The following is an 18,697-nucleotide window of genomic DNA, read 5'->3' as shown; positions in this document are numbered from 1 at the left end:
TGTGGTTGTAAGTCAAGGACTACCTGTATCTAGATATAGATACCCACAAGATAGGTAAATTTTAAGCACGCAGAGGCATGTTAGTGGAGGAAGTTAGCACCCACCCCTCTCCTAGAAAAATGAAATTTTCTAGGAAATATTAAAAAGGCAGAATATTTCCCCTAAAAGAGAAATAGAAATCTTAAGACAGAAACTCAGTCCCAGTTCCCTGCCCTCAGCAGATATTTTGGTTATTTACAAGACAAAAGGCTGGGCCAGCTTATCTACAACACAAAAGTCATGGCTCTCAGGACATGATAGGATTAGCCCTCACTCAAGATCCAAACCAGGACAAAGCCATTAAGCCATAATAGGAATTGCCCAAAGCCCCTTCATCACATCACCACCCAGCAAGATTCAACCAGGCCTGGTCTACAAAGTTAGCTAAGACCCCCACCCCCCTGGAAGTCTGACAGCCAATGGAATACATTTCTTGTACAGGAAGAGTAAACTCTAAGGCAGGACCCAGGAGTGTATAAATAACAATGTCGGCTGGCGACCTCTGGGGGTGAGTGGGGGGGCTTCTCTGTGGGGGCTCCCGCCCTCTGGAACGAGCTGCCTCCGGGGCTTCGTCAACTCCCCGACCTCCAGACCTTTTGCCGCGAGCTGAAGACGCTGTTGTTTCGACGTGCAGGACTAGCTTGAACATAGTTTTAAACCGGGGTTTTGAATTAGGGGTTTTAAACGGGGTTTTAATTGTATTTAAAAAATTTTAGGCCATTAATCGAATCAATTTTTTTATATAGTTTTTAATTTGTATTATATGTATTTTGTCTTTTACTGTCTGTGAACCGCCCTGAGTCCTTCGGGAGAAGGGCGGTATACAAATATAATAAATAAATAAAAATAAATAAATAAATAAATATATCCATTCCATGTGCTCTTTTTGGCCAGGACCCAAAAAACCCATGTGGTCCTGTCCACCATTCAACCATCTTTCCAAGCGATCTCCATATTTCCAGTGTCTTTCTTCCCAATTGGAACTGAACCCAAACGGACATTTGTTCCAACATTAGAACCGAGTATTGGACTTGCACAGATTAGAAACCCAAAATCTCTCCCAAAAGCTGACTACAGGAGCCCAAGCCTAAATTTTCTGACGTCAGAAAAATAACACTTTTGAAAGCAACCAAGAGTCCAATCTGTGAGTAACTGATAAATAAGCGCACACACTCTTTCCACATTTCCTAGTAAGAAGCTACTCACCTTTAGAAGTGAGTAGTTAGGCATCGTAACTTTAAAAGTTACTAAAGTTAACTGTTTGCAAAAAGTATGTTCAAATCGGTGCCCTCTTTATGCATCCCGCCTGCTCTAATCTAAATCTTTTTTTTTAATTAACTGAAAGCGTTTGTTCATAGAAATTTGGACCCATCTGCCTTGGCAGAAAAAATTAGAAAATCTTTGACCTACCCAAACCGTGTCTGAAGAAGCGAGTTCTAGTTCACGGCAGTTTTTGGAAAAAAACGGAGAAGAAGCTAGCAGATTCCTTATGAGTCTTCACCCACAACATCTACTTAAATAGTTAATCTCACTGAACCGGAAGTTGAAGAATGTTGCTACTGCTATTAGTTGATTAAGATCTTGGGGTACTTGGCACAAAATATCTGTTTCCTTTTATCACATAGCAATTTGCAGAAGATGGAGGAAGCGGTTCCACCTGGCTTGGCTGGGTGAAAAGGAAGGTGTTTCCATTGCAGTTTGCTCGTTTTCTTTCTTCTTGGCTTCTGCCCCAATTGTGTGTGCAGTCTTGTTCTTGAACATGCAGGTAGACCAAATATGGAGTGAGCATAGGCTTCACTCAGGTCTGCCAGAAAAATGGTTTACTCTCACTGGCTGGGCCGTCTGACAGCTCCCTATAAAAGGGCAAGCTGTCAGGCGGACCAGCCGCTGGGTTGTACCGATCTACTTCAGTAAAGAGCTATTCTGGTTAGTCAAGCCGCATCCTGTCTCTTTCATCGCCCGATTCAACACTTGTGTCGTTTTTTCACATTTTAAACCCTGCAGGCAGGAAACAGGCTCAGATAGATAGATAGATAGGTAAGATAGAAGGTAGGTAGAGGTAGGGGTAGGAGTAAGGGTAGGGAAAGAGGTAGAGGTAGCTATATTCCTGAGGGGTGCGGTGGCCTAGAGTTGGAGCTCTCACCTCACAATCAGGAGGCTGTGGGTTCAATTCTAGGTAAAAGGTAAAGGTAAAGGTTCCCCTCGCACATATGTGCTAGTCGTTCCCGACTCTAGGGGGCGGTGCTTATCTCCATTTCAAAGCTGAAGAGCCAGCACTGTCCGAAGACGTCTCCATGGTCATGTGGCCGGCATGACTCAACACTGTTCCCTTCCCACCAAAGGTGGTCCCTATTTTTCTACTTGCATTTTTACGTGCTTTCGAAATTGCTAGGTTGGCAGAAGCTGGGACAAGTAACGGGAGCTCACCCCATTACGTGGCACTAGGGATTCGAACCGCTGAACTGCTGACCTTTCGATCGACAAGCTCAGTGTCTTAGCCACTAAGCCACCGCATCCCTTCAATTCTAGGTAGAGATATCTCTACCTATCTCTATCTCTATCAATTCTAGGTAGAGAGAGATATTTTTCTCTCTGGGCACAATAAGAATGTATCTGCTGAACAAACTTCCGCATTGGTGACAGGGAAGGGCATCCGGCCGTAAACACACAGCTCCATTCAGTTGCCCAGACTCCACCCTTATGCAAGGGATTACGGGGTCATTAAAAGAAGATGATAATGATATACCGGATTATAGTGATCTACTTCAATAAAGAGCTGTTCCTGTTAGTCAAGCCGTGTCTTGTCTCTTCCGTCACCCGATTCAACACTTGTGACATTTTTTCACACTTTAAACCCTGCAGGCAGGAAACAGGCTCAGACAGATAGATAGATGATAGGTAGGCAGGTAGGTAGAGGTAGGGATAGGAGTAGGGATAGAGGTAGAGGTAGATATATTCCTGAGGGGTGTGGTGGCCTAGAGGTGAAGCTCTCACCTCACAATCAGGAGGCTGTGAGTTCAATTCTAGGTAGAGATAGATATTTCTGTCGTGTCCCACTCCTCCGCTGACGACCGGGTCAAGGAAATCCGAATCAGGCGTGCCTCTGCAGCTCTGCCAAAGTCCTAGCAAAGTTCTCAAGGCAGGTAGGAGACCAGAAAGTGACTTCAGCAAGATATATTAGACTTTGCCTGACTCAGAGAATGCCAGGAAGCAGATCCTTTATATAGGCCATGGGGTGTGGCTCCATGACTCAGCACTTATCCAGGCCTGCCCCTCCCTTCCTTCTGTCGCCGCCGCCTATCAATTCTTCTGAAGCGAGGGTCACTCCAGTCTGCAGCTGTTGGTAATTGACCTTCCTCAGGCTCACATGCTGTGGGGGAGGGGGAGGGATCTAGTTGTTCCGTTTGCCTGGGCATGGAGCCAGAGCTGGGGGCTGGAGGTACTTCTTCCTCCTCAGCCTGTCTGGGCATGGAGCCAGGGCTGGGGCCGGGAGGCATACTAGGACATTCCTCAGCGTTCGGAAGCAGATAAGAAGGCCCCGGCTGCAGTGAAAGTGGGCGCGACACAACAATTTCTCCCTCTGGGCACAATGAGAATGTATCCGCCGAACAAAACTCCACATTGATGACAGGAAGGGCATCTGGCCAGTAAACACACAGCTCCATTCAGTTACCCAAACACCACCCCGCAAGGGATTATGAGGTCATTAAAAGAATATGATAATGATATTCCGTGTTTCCCTGAAAATAAGACATGTCCTGAAAATAAGGCCAAGCCTGATTTCCCGAAAATAAGCCCGAGTGAAGGGTGGGTGTGGCCAGCACCGGAGTCAGCCCTTCCTTTCCCCGGTCAGCTAATGGCAGCTGGGCCCCTTAATCACGAAGCACAGATCAGCTGAGCTGATTGGGAGCTGCCTCTCGTTCTCTCTCCCCAGCGTTCTCAGCGCTCGTCCGCCCGCCTCCCATCCATTCATCCATCCCCCTCGCCTGCAAACTCCTGCCCCGCTTGCAAGAGAGCAGCAGCCTAGTACTTCTTGCCATGTGGTGCCCACCCAGCATTGAGAATGGCTTCCTTTGCAGCTTCCAAACCCGGCTGAAAGGCCTGGAAGCAGAGAAGAAATGTGCTGTCGACTCTTCCGGGAGCCTGCATAGTAAAGTTGCCAAGTTTGAGAAATATTCTGAAGGCATAAGATCAGTCGAGAGTATAAAAAAAAAAAGACGGTAAACTTTGAAAGCATATAGATCTCAAAAACTAGGTACAGATAGTTTCCAACTCACAACCGTTCCTTTAGCGACCGTTCCAAAGTTACAACGGCCCTGAAAAGACCGTTTTTCACACTTACGACCGTTGCAACATCCCTTTGGTCACGCGATCAAAATTCAAATGATTGACAGCTGCTTCATATTTATGACGGTTGCAGTGTCCCGGGGGTGGTGGTGGTCACGTGTTCCCCTTTTGTGACCTTCTGACAAGCAAAGTCAAGGGGGAAAGGCAGATTCACTTAACAACCGAGTGACTGACCTAACAATTGCGGCGATTCGCTTAACAAACGCGTCAGGAAAAAGTCGTAAAAAGGGCAAAACTCACTTAACAAGTTGTCTCACATAAACTGTGGGCTCAATTGTGGTCGTAAGTCGAGGACTACTGGTACTGACAATTTACCAGAATATGAAGAGGTTTCACTAGGCCGGTCTACTCGTATGATGCTTTACTCGCAGCTGTTCAATGTTTAAACAGGCCTTAGAAAACGTAGATTTCCAAGGTCCTTCAAACCCCAAAGATCTTTCTAGGAAGGACAGATTCAATGATACACAAATTAAATGGTGTTGTAAGATATTATTCCGTGGAAAATGAGAGACTGCCAATCATGTTGCCGTTGAAAACGCTGGGCACATTTTGTACTTTGGAGAGCCTGAGTACAATGTACAAATGTTCTTGTGGAAGCCTAAAACCCTATTTTGCTCTTTAAAAAAATGAATAAAAAATTAAACGGTCCCTGCCTGAGAATCTGAGACGAGGCACAAACAAACAAACAAAATATCGAATCCAGAATCTTCCATTCTTCCTCCCAATGCAGGAAACGATTGCAGGAAAAAAAAATAAAGATAAAAAGAACATTCTTATAACACACCTTAGTTTAACACCGAGAAGTCAGGTTTACAATTCTCCCTAACACTGGGTCAAATGTGAAAGGATTTCCGATAATAAGTTTAACCGAAAGGCCACGCATTCCGCAAAAATTTCTGTTCCTGGTTTTTAAAGCATTAATCGGACCTCTTGAGTTTTGAGATAACAAGGGGATTTCACAGGTTGGACGACCGGTAGTTTGAGGAGAGTTTTTCTTGCCTTGCTTTGAAGTTGGTGGAATTTTAAAAAACATCTTTTAAAAAACACTTTTGATTCAAGCAACCGGATGGGAAAAGAAAATTCAAATTAAGACACAGACTGCAACGGTCAACTTTAGCCCTTCCCAATTCTGGATTTCTTCAGATGAACTATGGGAACGCAATCTGGGCATTCTCCTGGATGGACGGTTGTCTTTTGAAGAACACTTAGCGACTGTCTCCAGGAGAGCTTTTTACCAGGTTCGCCTGGTCTGCCAGTTGCGCCCCTTTCTAGACCGGGATGCCTTATGCACGGTCGCTCACGCCCTCGTCACTTCTTGCCTGGACTACTGCAATGCTCTCTACATGGGGCTCCCCTTGAGGTGCACCCGGAGACTACAGTTGGTTCAGAATGCGGCCGCGCGGGTGATAGAGGGAGCCACTCGTGGCTCCCATATAACACCGATCCTGCGCAGGCTGCACTGGCTACCTGTGGTTTTCCGAGTGCACTTCAAGGTGTTGGTTACCACCTTTAAAGCGCTCCATGGCTTAGGACCGGGATATCTTCGGGACCGCCTTCTGTTACCACATGCCTCCCACCGGCCGGTACGCTCCCATAGAGAGGGTCTTCTCAGGGTGCCGTCAGCCAAACAGTGTAGGCTGGCGACCCCCAGGGGGAGAGCCTTCTCTGTGGGGGCACCTACCTCTGGAATGAGCTTCCCCCAGGACTTCGTCCTGACCTCCGGACCTTTCGCCATGAGCTGAAGACATATCTATTCTTTCGAGCAGGACTGGCTTAAATAGGGTTTTTAAATATGGATTTTATTGGGGTTTATTTTTTTTATATTTTGTATGGTATTTTAAATTTAGGCTATTTTGAATAAGTTTTTTAAAATGTGTTTTATTGTAATATATTGTACTATTTTATTTGCCTGTTCACCGCCCTGAGTCCTTCAGGAGAAGGGCGGTATAAAAATTAAATTATTATTATTATTATTATTAAGTCCTTAACTCACAACATTTATTTAGTGACTGTTCAAAGTTACAACGCCCCAGAAAACAGTGATTTAGGACTACGTTTTTCATACTTATGACCGTTGCAGCATCCCTTCGGTCACGGGATCAAAACTCGAATGATTGACAAGTGGTTCATATTTATGACGGTTGCAGTGATCCCCGGGGTCACGCGATCCCCTTTTGCGACCTTCTGACAAGGAAAAGTCAATGGGGAAGCCAGGTTCACTCAACAACCATGTTACTAATTTACTGAACCACTATTAGGAAGTTCATACAACGCCATACGAGGGAGGATGAGTAAAGATCGAGACGCCCAGGAAAGGAAGGGAGGAATCAACCGAAGAAATGAAGGAAGAAGAAGCCAAGAAGGCAACAACAATGAAAATAGCAGTGGTTGACGAATTAAACCAGGGGGGAAATGTATTAAGAGAGTTGGAAGCAGGAGTGAAATTCAGCAGGTTCTGGAGAACCCGTAGCGGAAATTTTGAGTAGTTCAGAGAACCGGCAAATACCACCTCTGGCTGGCCCCAGAGTGGGGTGGGAATGGAGATTTTGCAATATCCTTCCCCCAGGAGTGGGGAGGGAATAATAATAATAATAATAATAATAATAATAATAATAATAATAATAATAATAATAATAATAATAATAATAATAATTTAATTTTTATACCACCCTTCTCCCGAAGGACTCAGGGCGGTGAACAGGCAGATAAAATAATACAATACATTTCAATAAAAACACTATTTAAAAAACTTATTCCAAAAGCCTAAATTTAAAATACAATACAAAATATAAAATAAACCCCAATAAAATCCATGTTTAAAAACCCTATTAAGCCAGTCCTGCTCGGAAGAATAGATATGTTTTAAGCTCGCGGTGAAAGGTCCGGAGGTCAGGAAGTTGTCGAAGTCCTGGGGGAAGCTCATTCCAGAGGGTAGGTGCCCCCACAGAGAAGGCTCTCCCCCTGGGGGTCGCCGGCCTACACTGTTTGGCTGACGGCACCCTGAGAAGACCCTCTCTATGGGAGCGTACCGGCCGGTGGGAGGCATGTGGTAACAGAAGGCGGTCCCGAAGATATCCCGGTCCTATGCCATGGAGCGCTTTAAAGGTGGTAACCAACACCTTGAAGTGCACTCGGAAAACCACAGGCAGCCAGTGCAGCCTGCGCAGGATCGGTGTTATATGGGAGCCGGGTCGACCAAAAAATGGGGATTTTGCAGTATAGTTCCCCTGCCATGCCCACCAAGCCACACCTACCAAGCCACACCACACCATGCCCACCAAGCCACGCCCACAGAACTGGTAGTGAAAAAATTTGGATTTCACGACAGGTTGGAAGATATGTCTAGAAGGGAGACAGAAGCTTGGGCATAAATTTTGGAAACTAGGCAGTGGAAGAGGGTAGAGGTGGGAGAAATATCTAGATTGAATAGTCAAGAAGTAGTTACAGATAGAGACAAAGATCCTAGAGAGGAAGTTGGGAGGCAAATTAAAAAAAGCATAGCAACCAAAGTATTGAAGCGGGCAAGAGACGATGGAAAAATGATTTCTTTTCTTTGTTGTTGTTCTGATTTGCTTTTCCTTTTCTCTCTCTCTCTCTCTCTCTCTTTTCTTTTCTTTTCTTTTTTTTGTTTCAGGTAGGTGACACGACTAGAAGCCAAGTAAGATAGAAAGAAAATGTTTTTTCAGTAAAAGGTGACCTGATTAAAAGTTAGAATAGGTGATAGAAAGAAGAGAAAGGGGAATGTTAGTGCAGACACTTTTATGTAATAAAATAAAGTAACAATAAGAGAAAACATGGAATAATTGAACAATGACAGATTGCCACTTATTATAATTGTGTATCATTATTAGAAATATATAAGTTGATTGAATGTAATAACTATGATTAATTTTACTAGTTTTATTTGTATTAGAACGTATAGCACTCAGAGGCCACACTGTTCATGCATTGATTTGACACGTTTGCAAAAAAATAATAATTAAAAAAAAGGAAGTTCCTACAACGAGGCAAAACTTGGTTAACAACTGTCTCACTTAGCCACAGAAATTGCGGTCGTAAGTCGAGGACTACTGCATACGTATCCTACTGGACAGGTTAAATTATCAGGAGCAATTGTCAGTCTCACGTATATATATATTTTTCTGTTGAGGTGGGTCTTATTTTTATGATTTCTTCTGATGGCTAGTTTACTTACTGCTAGTTTACTTACTGCGTAGAATGCCTGCCTCTTAACAATATCTAAATTACATCGGCTTTATATGCAAATATAGAATAAGGCAGCGCAGAATACAAATTTGGCAGGCGAGGATTATGTAATACTTTCCTGAAAAGCCAACACAGCACATTTCCATGTGAATGATGGAGAATGCTCGAACCATAGCAACCGAATTGAACTGCCTGCCTTTTCATTTGTGAATTCGATCCTATTCACCAGCTAAAAAAAACAAACCCAGATAGTCTTTGGGGAAAAGAATTAAAAAAAACAGACTAAACACCATGCATGCTAATATCTCAATTAAGCACCATTTTTCCATTCAGTCTCTGACATTCCAAATAGCTGTTTTTCCAAAACAATTATTTAGCAATCTGGACTCGCTGAATTTTTTTTAAAGAAAGCTATTGCAAAACCGTACCGTTACCTTCTAAAATTGCCGAAGTCCAAAGAAGTTGACTCAAATTTTATGTCTAGCTTTGTTGAAGGCGCAAATTAAGCAATCCCTCTGGGACAAAGCAATTGAACACAACAACTCTCAATCCCGCAACCGTAATAATTCGCAGCGCCCAATTTCTGCTCCTTTTTTTTTTTTTTTTACATTTATATCCCGCCCTTTTCCGAAGACTCAGGGCGGCTTACATTGTGTAAGGCAATAGTCTCATTCTATTTGTATATTTATATACAAAGTCAACTTATTGCCCCCCCAGCAATCTGGCTCCTCATTTTACCTACCTTATAAAGGATGGAAGGCTGAGTCAACCTTGGGCCGGGCTTGAACCTGCAGTAATTGCAGGCAGCTGTGTTTAATAACAGGCTTCTTACAGCCTGAGCCGCTTTCCTCTGAAACTTAATTCCGTGTGAGCTGAATACAGAAAGTACCAACCTGCCACTGATAAGGAATCCACAATAATTAATATTTAATTAATATTTCACACCCATCCACCCCCCATCATAGAAAGGCACCCTATTTCCTAATGAAGCTTAAAAGCCATCCATTTGCAAACTTTATTATTATTATTATTGTTGTTGTTGTTGTTGTTGTTGTTGTTGTTGTTTTTAACTTTCAGGAGAGGGAAAAAAAACACCCTGATTTGCTCCGTTATCCTCTCTGGTCTTCTCGATAACATTTCTGATTGCAAGAAAAATGCAGATGCTTTTCTTGCAGAAGTTTCATTACCAAACTAGGTAACAGCATCAGTGCTAGTAGGGAGTGGGGTTTGTGGAATGGAAAAGGAAGGGGACGGGGAGGAGAAGGGGGAGGACCGTGGGATCCTTGGTGCTCTCTGAGGTTGATGGTTTTCTTGAAGACGTTTCATTACCAAACTAGGTAACACCATCAGGCTAGAAGCGAGTAGAGTTTGTGGAATGGAAGAGGAGGGGGAAGAGGAGGAGGAGGGTTGTGGGGTCCTTGGTGCTCTTTGAGCTTGCTTGTTTGCTTGCAGATGTTTCATTACCATACTAGGTAACATCATCAGTGCTAGAAGGGAGTAGGGTTTCTGGAGAGGAGGAGGAGGAGGGGAAGAGGGAGGAGGACTGTGGGGTCCTTGGTGCTCTTTGAGCTTCCTTGCTTTCTTGCAGACGTTTCATGACCCAAACTAGGTAACATCATCAGGGCTACTAGCTGCAGTATTGCCATTTCCAATTCACCGGCTCCCTCTCCAGCAGCCAAGCCCACTTGAGGCCGGTTCCGAGTGGCTCCTTCCCAAAGGCAAAGGCGGGTGGGGAGCAGGATTCCCCCCCCACATCTGGCGCACATATGGGGGAACCTCTCGCACTCGGGAGCCGAGTTCGAAACCGGGGTCCGACCCCCGTTCTGCCAGTCCCTCCCAACCTCACGGCCAGGCGCCTCGGAGCCTGGGGGCGTCCAGAGAGCGAGTCCCCGGGGACCGACCAGCCCCGCAGAAAGACGGAGAGGGGGGCTGCGGAGTGCAGGCAAAGCCAGGTGGGATTCGGGGGTCTGGGGCGGCGATCGAGGGCTTGGCGGCCGGAGGGAGTTTTCCTCCCGGGGGCGGAAAAAGCCCAGCCTCGGCCGCCATTCGAACCAGAGGAAAACGACAGCTGCAGCTCTGCAGAGATTCCCTAGATCTCCGGATCTCCCCACCCCGCCCCAAGCGATCCATTCCTGGGGCCCGGCGATCTCCCACCTCTCCCGGCTGGGCTGGGCTGGGTTGCCTGCAGGGATCATTTTGCAAGAGATCTGGAGGGATCTCTCCGGATCATCTCCCCTCCCCAAGCGATCCACTCCCAGTGCCTGAAGATCTCTCCTGGCGGGGCTGCAGAGATCGCTTGGCAAGGCTTCCCTTGATGGGATCCGGTGGGATCTCTTCGGATCATCTCCCCTCCCCAAGCGATTCCCTTCCGGAATGCTCGGCGGTCTCCCACCTTTCCTGGCTGGGCTCTTGCGGGGCCGCAGAAGATCGCTTGGCATGGCTTCCCTTGGTGGGATCTCCCCTCCCCAACGGATCCACTCCCAGTGCCTGGAGATTTCTCCTGGCGGGGCTGCAGAGACCGCTTGGCAAGGCTTCCCTTGATGGGATCCGGTGGGATCTCCCCTCCCCAAGGGATCCACTCCCAGTACCTGGAGATCTCTCCCCTCTCCCGGCGGGGCTGCAGAGTCCTCTTGGCAACGCTTCCCTTGGTGGGATCTCTCCGGATCTCCCCTCCCCAAGGGATCCACTCCCAGTGCCTGGAGAGCTCTCCCCTCTCCCGGCGGGGCTGCAGAGACCGCTTGGCAAGGCTACCCTTGGTGGGATCCGGTGGGATCTCCCCTCCCCGAGTGATCCATTCCTAGTGCCCGGCGATCTCTCCTGTCCCCCGGCGGGGCTGCAGAGTCCGCTTGGCAAGGCTTCCCTTGATGGGATCCGGTGGGATCTCCCCCCCCCCAGCGATCCCCTCCCGACGTGACCCCCCCCTCTCCCCGGAGACCGCTCACCTCTCCCGGCTGGGCTCCCGCAGGGCGGCCGCTTCTTCCTCTTCCTCCTCCATCAGCGGCCTCCGGCGCTTCTCCCTGCCCGGCTGAGCCCCGCCGCCGAGCCGCCTCTGCCCCGCGGTCCCCTCGCCCGCCGTCGCAGTCGCCCCGAGCAGCGAGGACGGAGCCTGGCAGGGCCGCTTCCCCATGCAGCGGGCGAGACCGGCCCGGAGCAACTTCGCGGGGCGCCCGGAGCCACCACGCCCGGCCTGGCTCTTCGTTCCTGCCCGGCTCTCCCTCCTTCTAGCCCTCGGCTGCCCTCTCTCGGGAAAGGGACGCCGGCTTGGCCCAGCCTCCTGCCCACAAACCTCTCCCCCACCCCCGGATGCTCCTCTTAGAAGGTTGCACGTCTGCACGGGTTACACGTGTCGCGGGGGAGGGGCGTGAGAAAAGAGGCTCCCCCTAACCGGGAACCAGCAAATACGATACTCCCTGAAAACTACAATTAACCCCAATTTTGTTAAGGGAGGCAGAGGTCGGTTGAAGTGAGGTGCCCCCCTCCCCATTTTAAGACCTCTCTCTTGCCTCCGTTGTTAAGCGAACCGCCACAGGCGGTAAGTTCGTAAGCCGGCGGTGAAGCGAGGCGGGCTTTCCCACTGAAGAGTTTGCACCATCAGGTCGCCAAAAGGGGATCGCGGGACCCCCAGGAGACGACACGGAAACCGTCATCGATATGAATTTTGATCATGTGGGGATGCGACCACGTTCGTAAAAATGGGAAACCTGGTCATTTTTCAGTGCCGGGGTAAGTCTGAATGGTCACGAAACAAATGGTTGTAAGTAGAGGACTACATCTTGTCATGCCCCTGGCCCTCAACCCTTTCTTCTAACAGGGGTCTCCAACCTTGGCAACTTTAAGCCTTGCTGGCTGGGGTATTCTGGGAGTTGAAGTCCTCCAGGCTTAAAGTTGCCAAGGTTGGAGACCCCTATCATAGATGAATCAATGGCTGGGATGGTCAACCAAAGATGGCACAGACTGAGCCCTCTGTGGGCACGCGAGCCGTCGCCCCAGTTCAGCTCTGCAGTGCATCTGCGCGCCTCCCACCGGCCAGCTGGTCTTCGAGTCTCTGCGGTGCATGTGCAGGGGGGTGGGGCACAGGCGGGAGGGCTGTGCGCGCATATGGGGGAGCATGTGCGTGGGGGTGCAAGCCGTATGCAGGGGGCCATGCGCGCATGCGTGGGGACGGCACACGCAGGGACGGTGCATGCGGGGGCGTGCACAAATGCACAAGGGGCGCATGCACGGGGAAGGGCGCATGCGGAGGCGGGGCACATGCAGGGGCCATGTGCGCAGGTGCGGGGTGTGTGTGAGGCACATACAGGGGCACGGAACATGTGCAGGGCCACACATGCACGTGCGTGGTATGGGGTGTGGGATCCGCACTCGCATTGCATTTGGTGGGATTCAAATAATTTAACAACCAGTTCTCTGCCCTAATGACCAGCTGGGTAGGCGTGTCTCGGTGGTCATGTGACCATGTGGGCGTGGCCAATTCAACCTCACTCATGTCGATGGGCGCTTCGCCTTAGCTGTTACAATGAAATAAGGGTTAACCCGAGAGGCAGTTTCTGTAAGTAGGGCAATAAAGATGAGGCTAGAAACACCACCAGAATGTTGCCTTCCTGCCTTCCTTACAGGATTAGCCCTGTAAAGTAGAAAAAAAACAAAATAATATTTCTTCCACCAACCGGTTCTCAGAACTGCTTAGAAAGTTAACAACCGGTTCTCCCGAATAGGTGCGAACTGGCTGAATCCCACCATTGGGTTTGGTCCAGAAAAGGTTAGCCATTACCGATTGATGGGATCCTGGAAGACTGTAAGACTGCTATCATGTCACCTTCTCTTCGTTAGACCAGACATACCCAATTCCTCCAATCGTCCTTCATAGGTTTTAGCCTCCGGGCTTCTAATCCTCTTAACTGAAAAACGATCATGTCCCTTTTTTTCCGTGCCGTTGTAACTTTGAACGGTCACTAAGTGAACTGTCGTCCATCTCGAGGGCTACCTGGCGTAAGCGATCTAGTGAAATGGATCGTTTCTCCCTTGCATGGTTGGGGCTCTTTCAGATGTTGGTTGGAATGTGGATCTAAATGGAGTTCTAAGTTCTCGCCTTTGTGACATCATCTTTTGGCGCTTAACCAGGGAAAAAAAAGAGACTTAAACGGCATCGCAATACAGGCTGTCCTCGAATTACGACCATAATGGAGCCGGGCATTTACGTTGCTAAGCAAGGCAGTTGTTAAGTGAGTTTGGCCCCATTTTACAACCTGACCTGCCACCGTTGTTGAGTGAATCACTGTAGCTGTTAACCAGGGGTGGTACACACTTACCTTCGCTACCGGTTTGCAAACCAGTAACGAAGGGCCTTCCGCACATGCGCAGAGCGTCAAAAAGGGGACGTGATGACGTCCGGTTGGGTAGACAGAGCCTCCCGCAGCCGCCGCTAACCAGATAAAACCGGCTGAATGCCACCACTGTTGTTAACTTAGTACAGCTCATTTAGTGACCGTTCAAAGTTGCCGTTGTGACCAGCCTTTGCAGAAGCAAGAAACAAGACTCTCGCAAAGAAAAAGCCCTCTTTAATTACACCTTTGTGAATTAACTGCATTCCCCCACAAAGCCCAGGCAAGAGTCCTGCAAGGAGTTAACTGAAGCAATAGGCCTTATCAGCTTGCAGCCAAAAGGCTGTAAAAATTAAGCCAGTTCAAATAAACACACCTCAGTTCTGGCAAGGCAGTCTTTGTCGCATGAAATGCAATGAACAAAGTCTCCAGAAATGCGAACGGTTGTCTGCTACGACCACCATTCCCCTTTCCTCCTATTTATTCCCCAGCCAGTGAGGGGCCTTTCGGCGTCCACGTTTGATTTGCTTCCCAAGTCGACTCCTTGTTCCTCTGTTATTCTCTTAACTGCTCTGCGCATACATGCATGTGGAACAGGCCCCAGCTGTTCTTCCTCCTCACTCATCTCTGAGGCCAAAGTGTTGTGACCCAGGCCCCAGCAGATAGTAGGAAACTCAGTCAGTGTAAAAACAAACAAACTTTGTTCGAACAGCTGAGAATTACTTCATTCTAAGCGTAGTTCAACTAAATTAAAGCAAATTCCTCAGTCCTGTCACCAACCTTGGTCCAATTAGGCAAATGGCCAAAGGCCTTTCTTGGCAAAAAGTTCAGAAGACACTGATACAAAATAAATGCAAGAAGACGAAGCGATCAAGGTTGTTTTCCGGCAAAGCCCAAACGCTGTTGCTGGCCTTTTAAGCCCTATGGGAGGGGCCAGTCATCTCTCGGCCCTCCTCCCGAGTCGTCCTCTTTGCTTGAGCTGCTCCTGCCTTCTGGCAGCTCTTCTCATGCGTGCATTAGGAACAGGCTCCTCCTGTTCCTCTGCCTCACTACTGGCAGTCTCTGGAGGCTCTGGAGTCCGCACCTCACTCCCTGAGGGCCCTGGCCCCACCTCTGCCTCCGACGCAGAGCCCTCATCGGGCCTTCCCCAGCCTCCAGGACTGGTCCATGCTCCTCCCCAGCCTCATCGCTGTCCGACTCCGCTGCCAGCTCTGCAGGCTGCTGGCGGACCGCAACACAAAGGCAGCTGCCTCTCAGTTGGCTGGGAAATGCCGGAGATCCCTGGCACTTATCTTTGTGTCCGACGCGGAGCATCCATCAGAGCCTTCCTCGTCCGAGTCTGGCGAGCCACAACAGTTACAACGGCAACTGCAAAAAGTGACTTATGACCATTCTTCAAACTTACAGCCTTTGATCGTGTGATCAAAATTTGCACGCTTGGTTTGAATTCATACTTATGACCATTACTAAATGAACTATTATAAGTGGAGGACCACATGTACCTGTACCTAAAAAAGTCAGAAATTATTCTTTTTCTATTTTTCCTTCTTTTTTTTCCTATTTTTCTTTCTTCTTTCCCTTCTTTCATTTTTGCACTTTCATTTTTTTTCTTTCCTGAACTTTTTTCATTTTTTTTTTCTGTTTATCTATTTCTATTCTTTTTAAAGATCAATAAAGTTATGTGTGTGTGTGTTTGTATTTGTGTACTCTACAATAAAAACCTAATATTTGAAGTCAGAAGTCACTGGTAAACTTGATACCAAGTAAGCAAACCAAACTGACTGTAATTTTTTAGGTATTTCTGGTATTATAAACTAAAAGTGATACGAATGATACATTCTTGCCATATTTATTTATTGATTTTATTTATTGTTTCAATTTCTATACCGCCCTTCTCCCAAAGGACTCAGGGCGGTTTACAGCCAAAGTAAAGACAGTTAGTACAATTTTTAAGACCAGTTTAAAAGGAAAATTTAGAGTTGGTTGAAGAACTTTAAACCAATAAAACCCCTTATTAAAACCCCACTAGGCCAGTCCTGCACGGTGAAACAAAAATGTTTTCAGCTCGCGTCAAAAGGGCCGAAGATCAGGGAGTTGACGGATACCTGGTGGTAGCTCGTTCCAGAGGGCTGGTGCCCCCACAGAGAAGGCCCTCCCCCTGGGCGCCGCCAGCCAACATTGTCTGGCTGACGGCACCCTGAGGAGAACCTCCCTATGGGAGCGCACTGGTCGATGGGAGGTCGCCGGTAGCAGCAGGCGGTCCCGTAAGTAACCCGGTGCCATGGAGCACTTTGAAGGTGGTAACTAACACCTTGAATTGCACCCGAAAGACCACCGGAAGCCAGTGCAGCCTGCGCAGGAGAGGTGTTATATGGGAGCAATGAGTCGCTCCCTCTATCACCCGTGCGGCCGCATTCTGAACTAATTGGAGTCTTCGGGTGCTCTTCAAGGGAAGCCCCATCTAGAGAGCATTGCAATAGTCCAGGCGAAGTAGCGAGGCGTGAGTGACTGTGCACAAGGAATCCCGGTGCAAGAAGGGACGCAACTGGCGTATCAGGCGGACCTGGTAAAAAGCTCCTCTGGCGACGGCCGTCAAATGCTCTTCCAACGACAGTCGTGCATCCAGAAGGACGCCCAGATTGCGGACCTTCTCTGTGGGGGCCAATGACTCATCTTCCACAGACAGCGATGGCCTCAGCTGATTATACCGGGACGCTGGCATCCACAGCCACTCAGTCTTGGCGGGGTTGAGTTGAAGCCTGTTTTTCCCCATCCAGACCCGCACGGCCTCCAGACAACGGGACATCACCTCAACGGCTTCACTGGGGTGGTTGGGAGTGGAAATGTACAACTGCGTATCATCAGCGTACAATGCTGAAACTGAAGATGCAACTACCCCGAACCACCAATAAATTATTTTTGTTTATTAAGTAGGATCAATGCCTTTTGTTTAATGATTTTATAACAACTCAGTTGGATGTTTATTTCAGAAAAGTTACATTTGGCACCTAACCTCTGATTATCTTCAACGTTGTTTATTGAGAGACAGAATATATAATCTTTTTTTGTTTTGTTTTTGCTATTCTGTAACTACCAGGTATATTGTATGACATCCTTTAATTCCATATGTTAATATATAATTATAACAATATATTAATAGCACACCACACCAGCTGCCTAGAATTTGGGAATGTGTTGGAGTAGCTTTAATTAAGTCTCTGGTTTAATGAATATCTACCCTTGGATATTTGTAGGTTAGGAATAATTACTCAAACCATTATCACTGTTACAGGCTGGTTTTCTAATTGCCCGAAGGACATTTTTACTGGCAACAATTAGGCGCTTACTTTGCAAAACCCAACATGACAGGCTAATGGTTTTAAAAGGAATAAGGAAGAGATTATTAGAAGGGAAGATTTAAAAACCCCAAAAATTTACTGGACATGTAAGGCATTAATTTATTATTGTTTACTATTGTGCTGCCAGGAAAGTTTACTTGCACTTAGTAGCTTCACAGAATTAAAATTTACTTGAAATTCAGATTTTATGTACCTTCTTCCCTTCTTGTTTCTATAATCAAAATATCTCTATTTCTTTAGAGGGATATACAGAGAACACAAATAAAGAATACAGGTATTCCTTGATTTACGACCACAGCTGGGCCCAAAATTTCTGTTGCCAAGCAAATTGTGTTGCGTTTCACTACATTTTTGCCACAATACTCAAGCGAATCACTGCAGTTGTTAAATAAATCAAATGGTCGTTAAGTGAATGATTTTCCCCATTTACCTTGCTTGTCGGAAACCAGCTGGAAAAGTCGTAATAGGTGATCACATAACTTGGGGACACTGCCACTTGCAGATTCATGCCAGTTGCAGCAATAAACCTACAGTAGTGGCCAAAATTGTGGAAAACTTTTGGGGAAAGTGTATTTTTGAGGTTTGATGGCTAATAACACCACTTTTTTTTTTTTTTAGTTTAAAGATAATCCTATTCCACTGCTGGAATGGCCTGGGAATAGCCCAGATCTTCACCCAATGGAAAATCTATGGAGCCGGCCAAAGAAACTTGTTAGTCAGAAGCGACCCAGCAATAAAACCCAGTTAATAGAAGCAACCCTTCAATCTTGGTTTCACATTAGAACAGCTGCAGAACTAAAAGGCTTGGTTCACTCCATGGGAAGACATTGTAAGACTGTCATTCATGCTAAAGGTTACCCAACTAAGTATTAACTGACGTGATAATTTTTGCATATCTCATTTTTTCTATGTGGTTCACTTTTCTTCTTTATCCTGTAACTGCTATTCTAATAGCAAACCCTTCATAAAAATTATTGCATTACATTCTTGATTCAATTATGTTTCCATTGATATCTCATTTTATGGTACTACTCCCAAAAAAAGTGGTTATTAACTAGTTTTAGAAAATACACTTTTCCCAAAAGGTTTCCACAATTTTGGCCACTACTGTACTTTGCTTTGTTTAAATTAATTCCTTTTTAATTGTTTATTATTGTTGTAAGCCCAGTGGTGCGACGGTTCAGCAAATAAATTTAATTTTGTAATAATAATAGATTTATTTAAGACCTCGGAGGCTTTCTAATCCATCCCCCATTTCAGACAAACGGATGTCCAATCTCTTCTTTAAGAACTTCCAGTGTTGGGAGCATTTTACAACTTCTGGAGGCAAGTCGTTCCACAGGTTAATTGTTCTCAACTGTCAGGAAATCAGGTCCATTGTTCCAAGTCTATCAGGGATCTTTTTGTCAAGCCCTTACCGCTGCT

The 18,697-nt window shown here is 46.8% G+C and overlaps 1 protein-coding gene across 3 annotated transcripts in view; it reads right to left on the bottom strand.

The window, feature by feature from the left end:
- NAPEPLD (N-acyl phosphatidylethanolamine phospholipase D) overlaps nt 1-11,872 on the bottom strand; it is a 32,576-nt gene extending 20,704 nt beyond the window's left edge. For 2 of the 3 annotated variants that reach the window (XM_058190571.1, XM_058190572.1), the window contains exon 1: nt 11,535-11,872. In XM_058190571.1, the coding sequence (XP_058046554.1) occupies nt 11,535-11,719 (185 nt within the window). In that variant the 5' untranslated portion in view covers nt 11,720-11,872. Of the gene's footprint in view, nt 1-1,449; nt 1,598-11,534 lie in introns of those variants that run through there. The other variant, XM_058190573.1, reaches the window with a different exon arrangement.
- Between the last annotated feature and the right edge of the window lie 6,825 nt (nt 11,873-18,697).

Source organism: Ahaetulla prasina, chromosome 7 (genome assembly GCF_028640845.1).
Source record: "Ahaetulla prasina isolate Xishuangbanna chromosome 7, ASM2864084v1, whole genome shotgun sequence".
NCBI classification, from domain to species: domain Eukaryota; kingdom Metazoa; phylum Chordata; class Lepidosauria; order Squamata; family Colubridae; genus Ahaetulla; species Ahaetulla prasina.
Note: the sequence above shows the minus strand (reverse complement) of the source record. Positions and strands in the feature narration are given on the sequence as shown.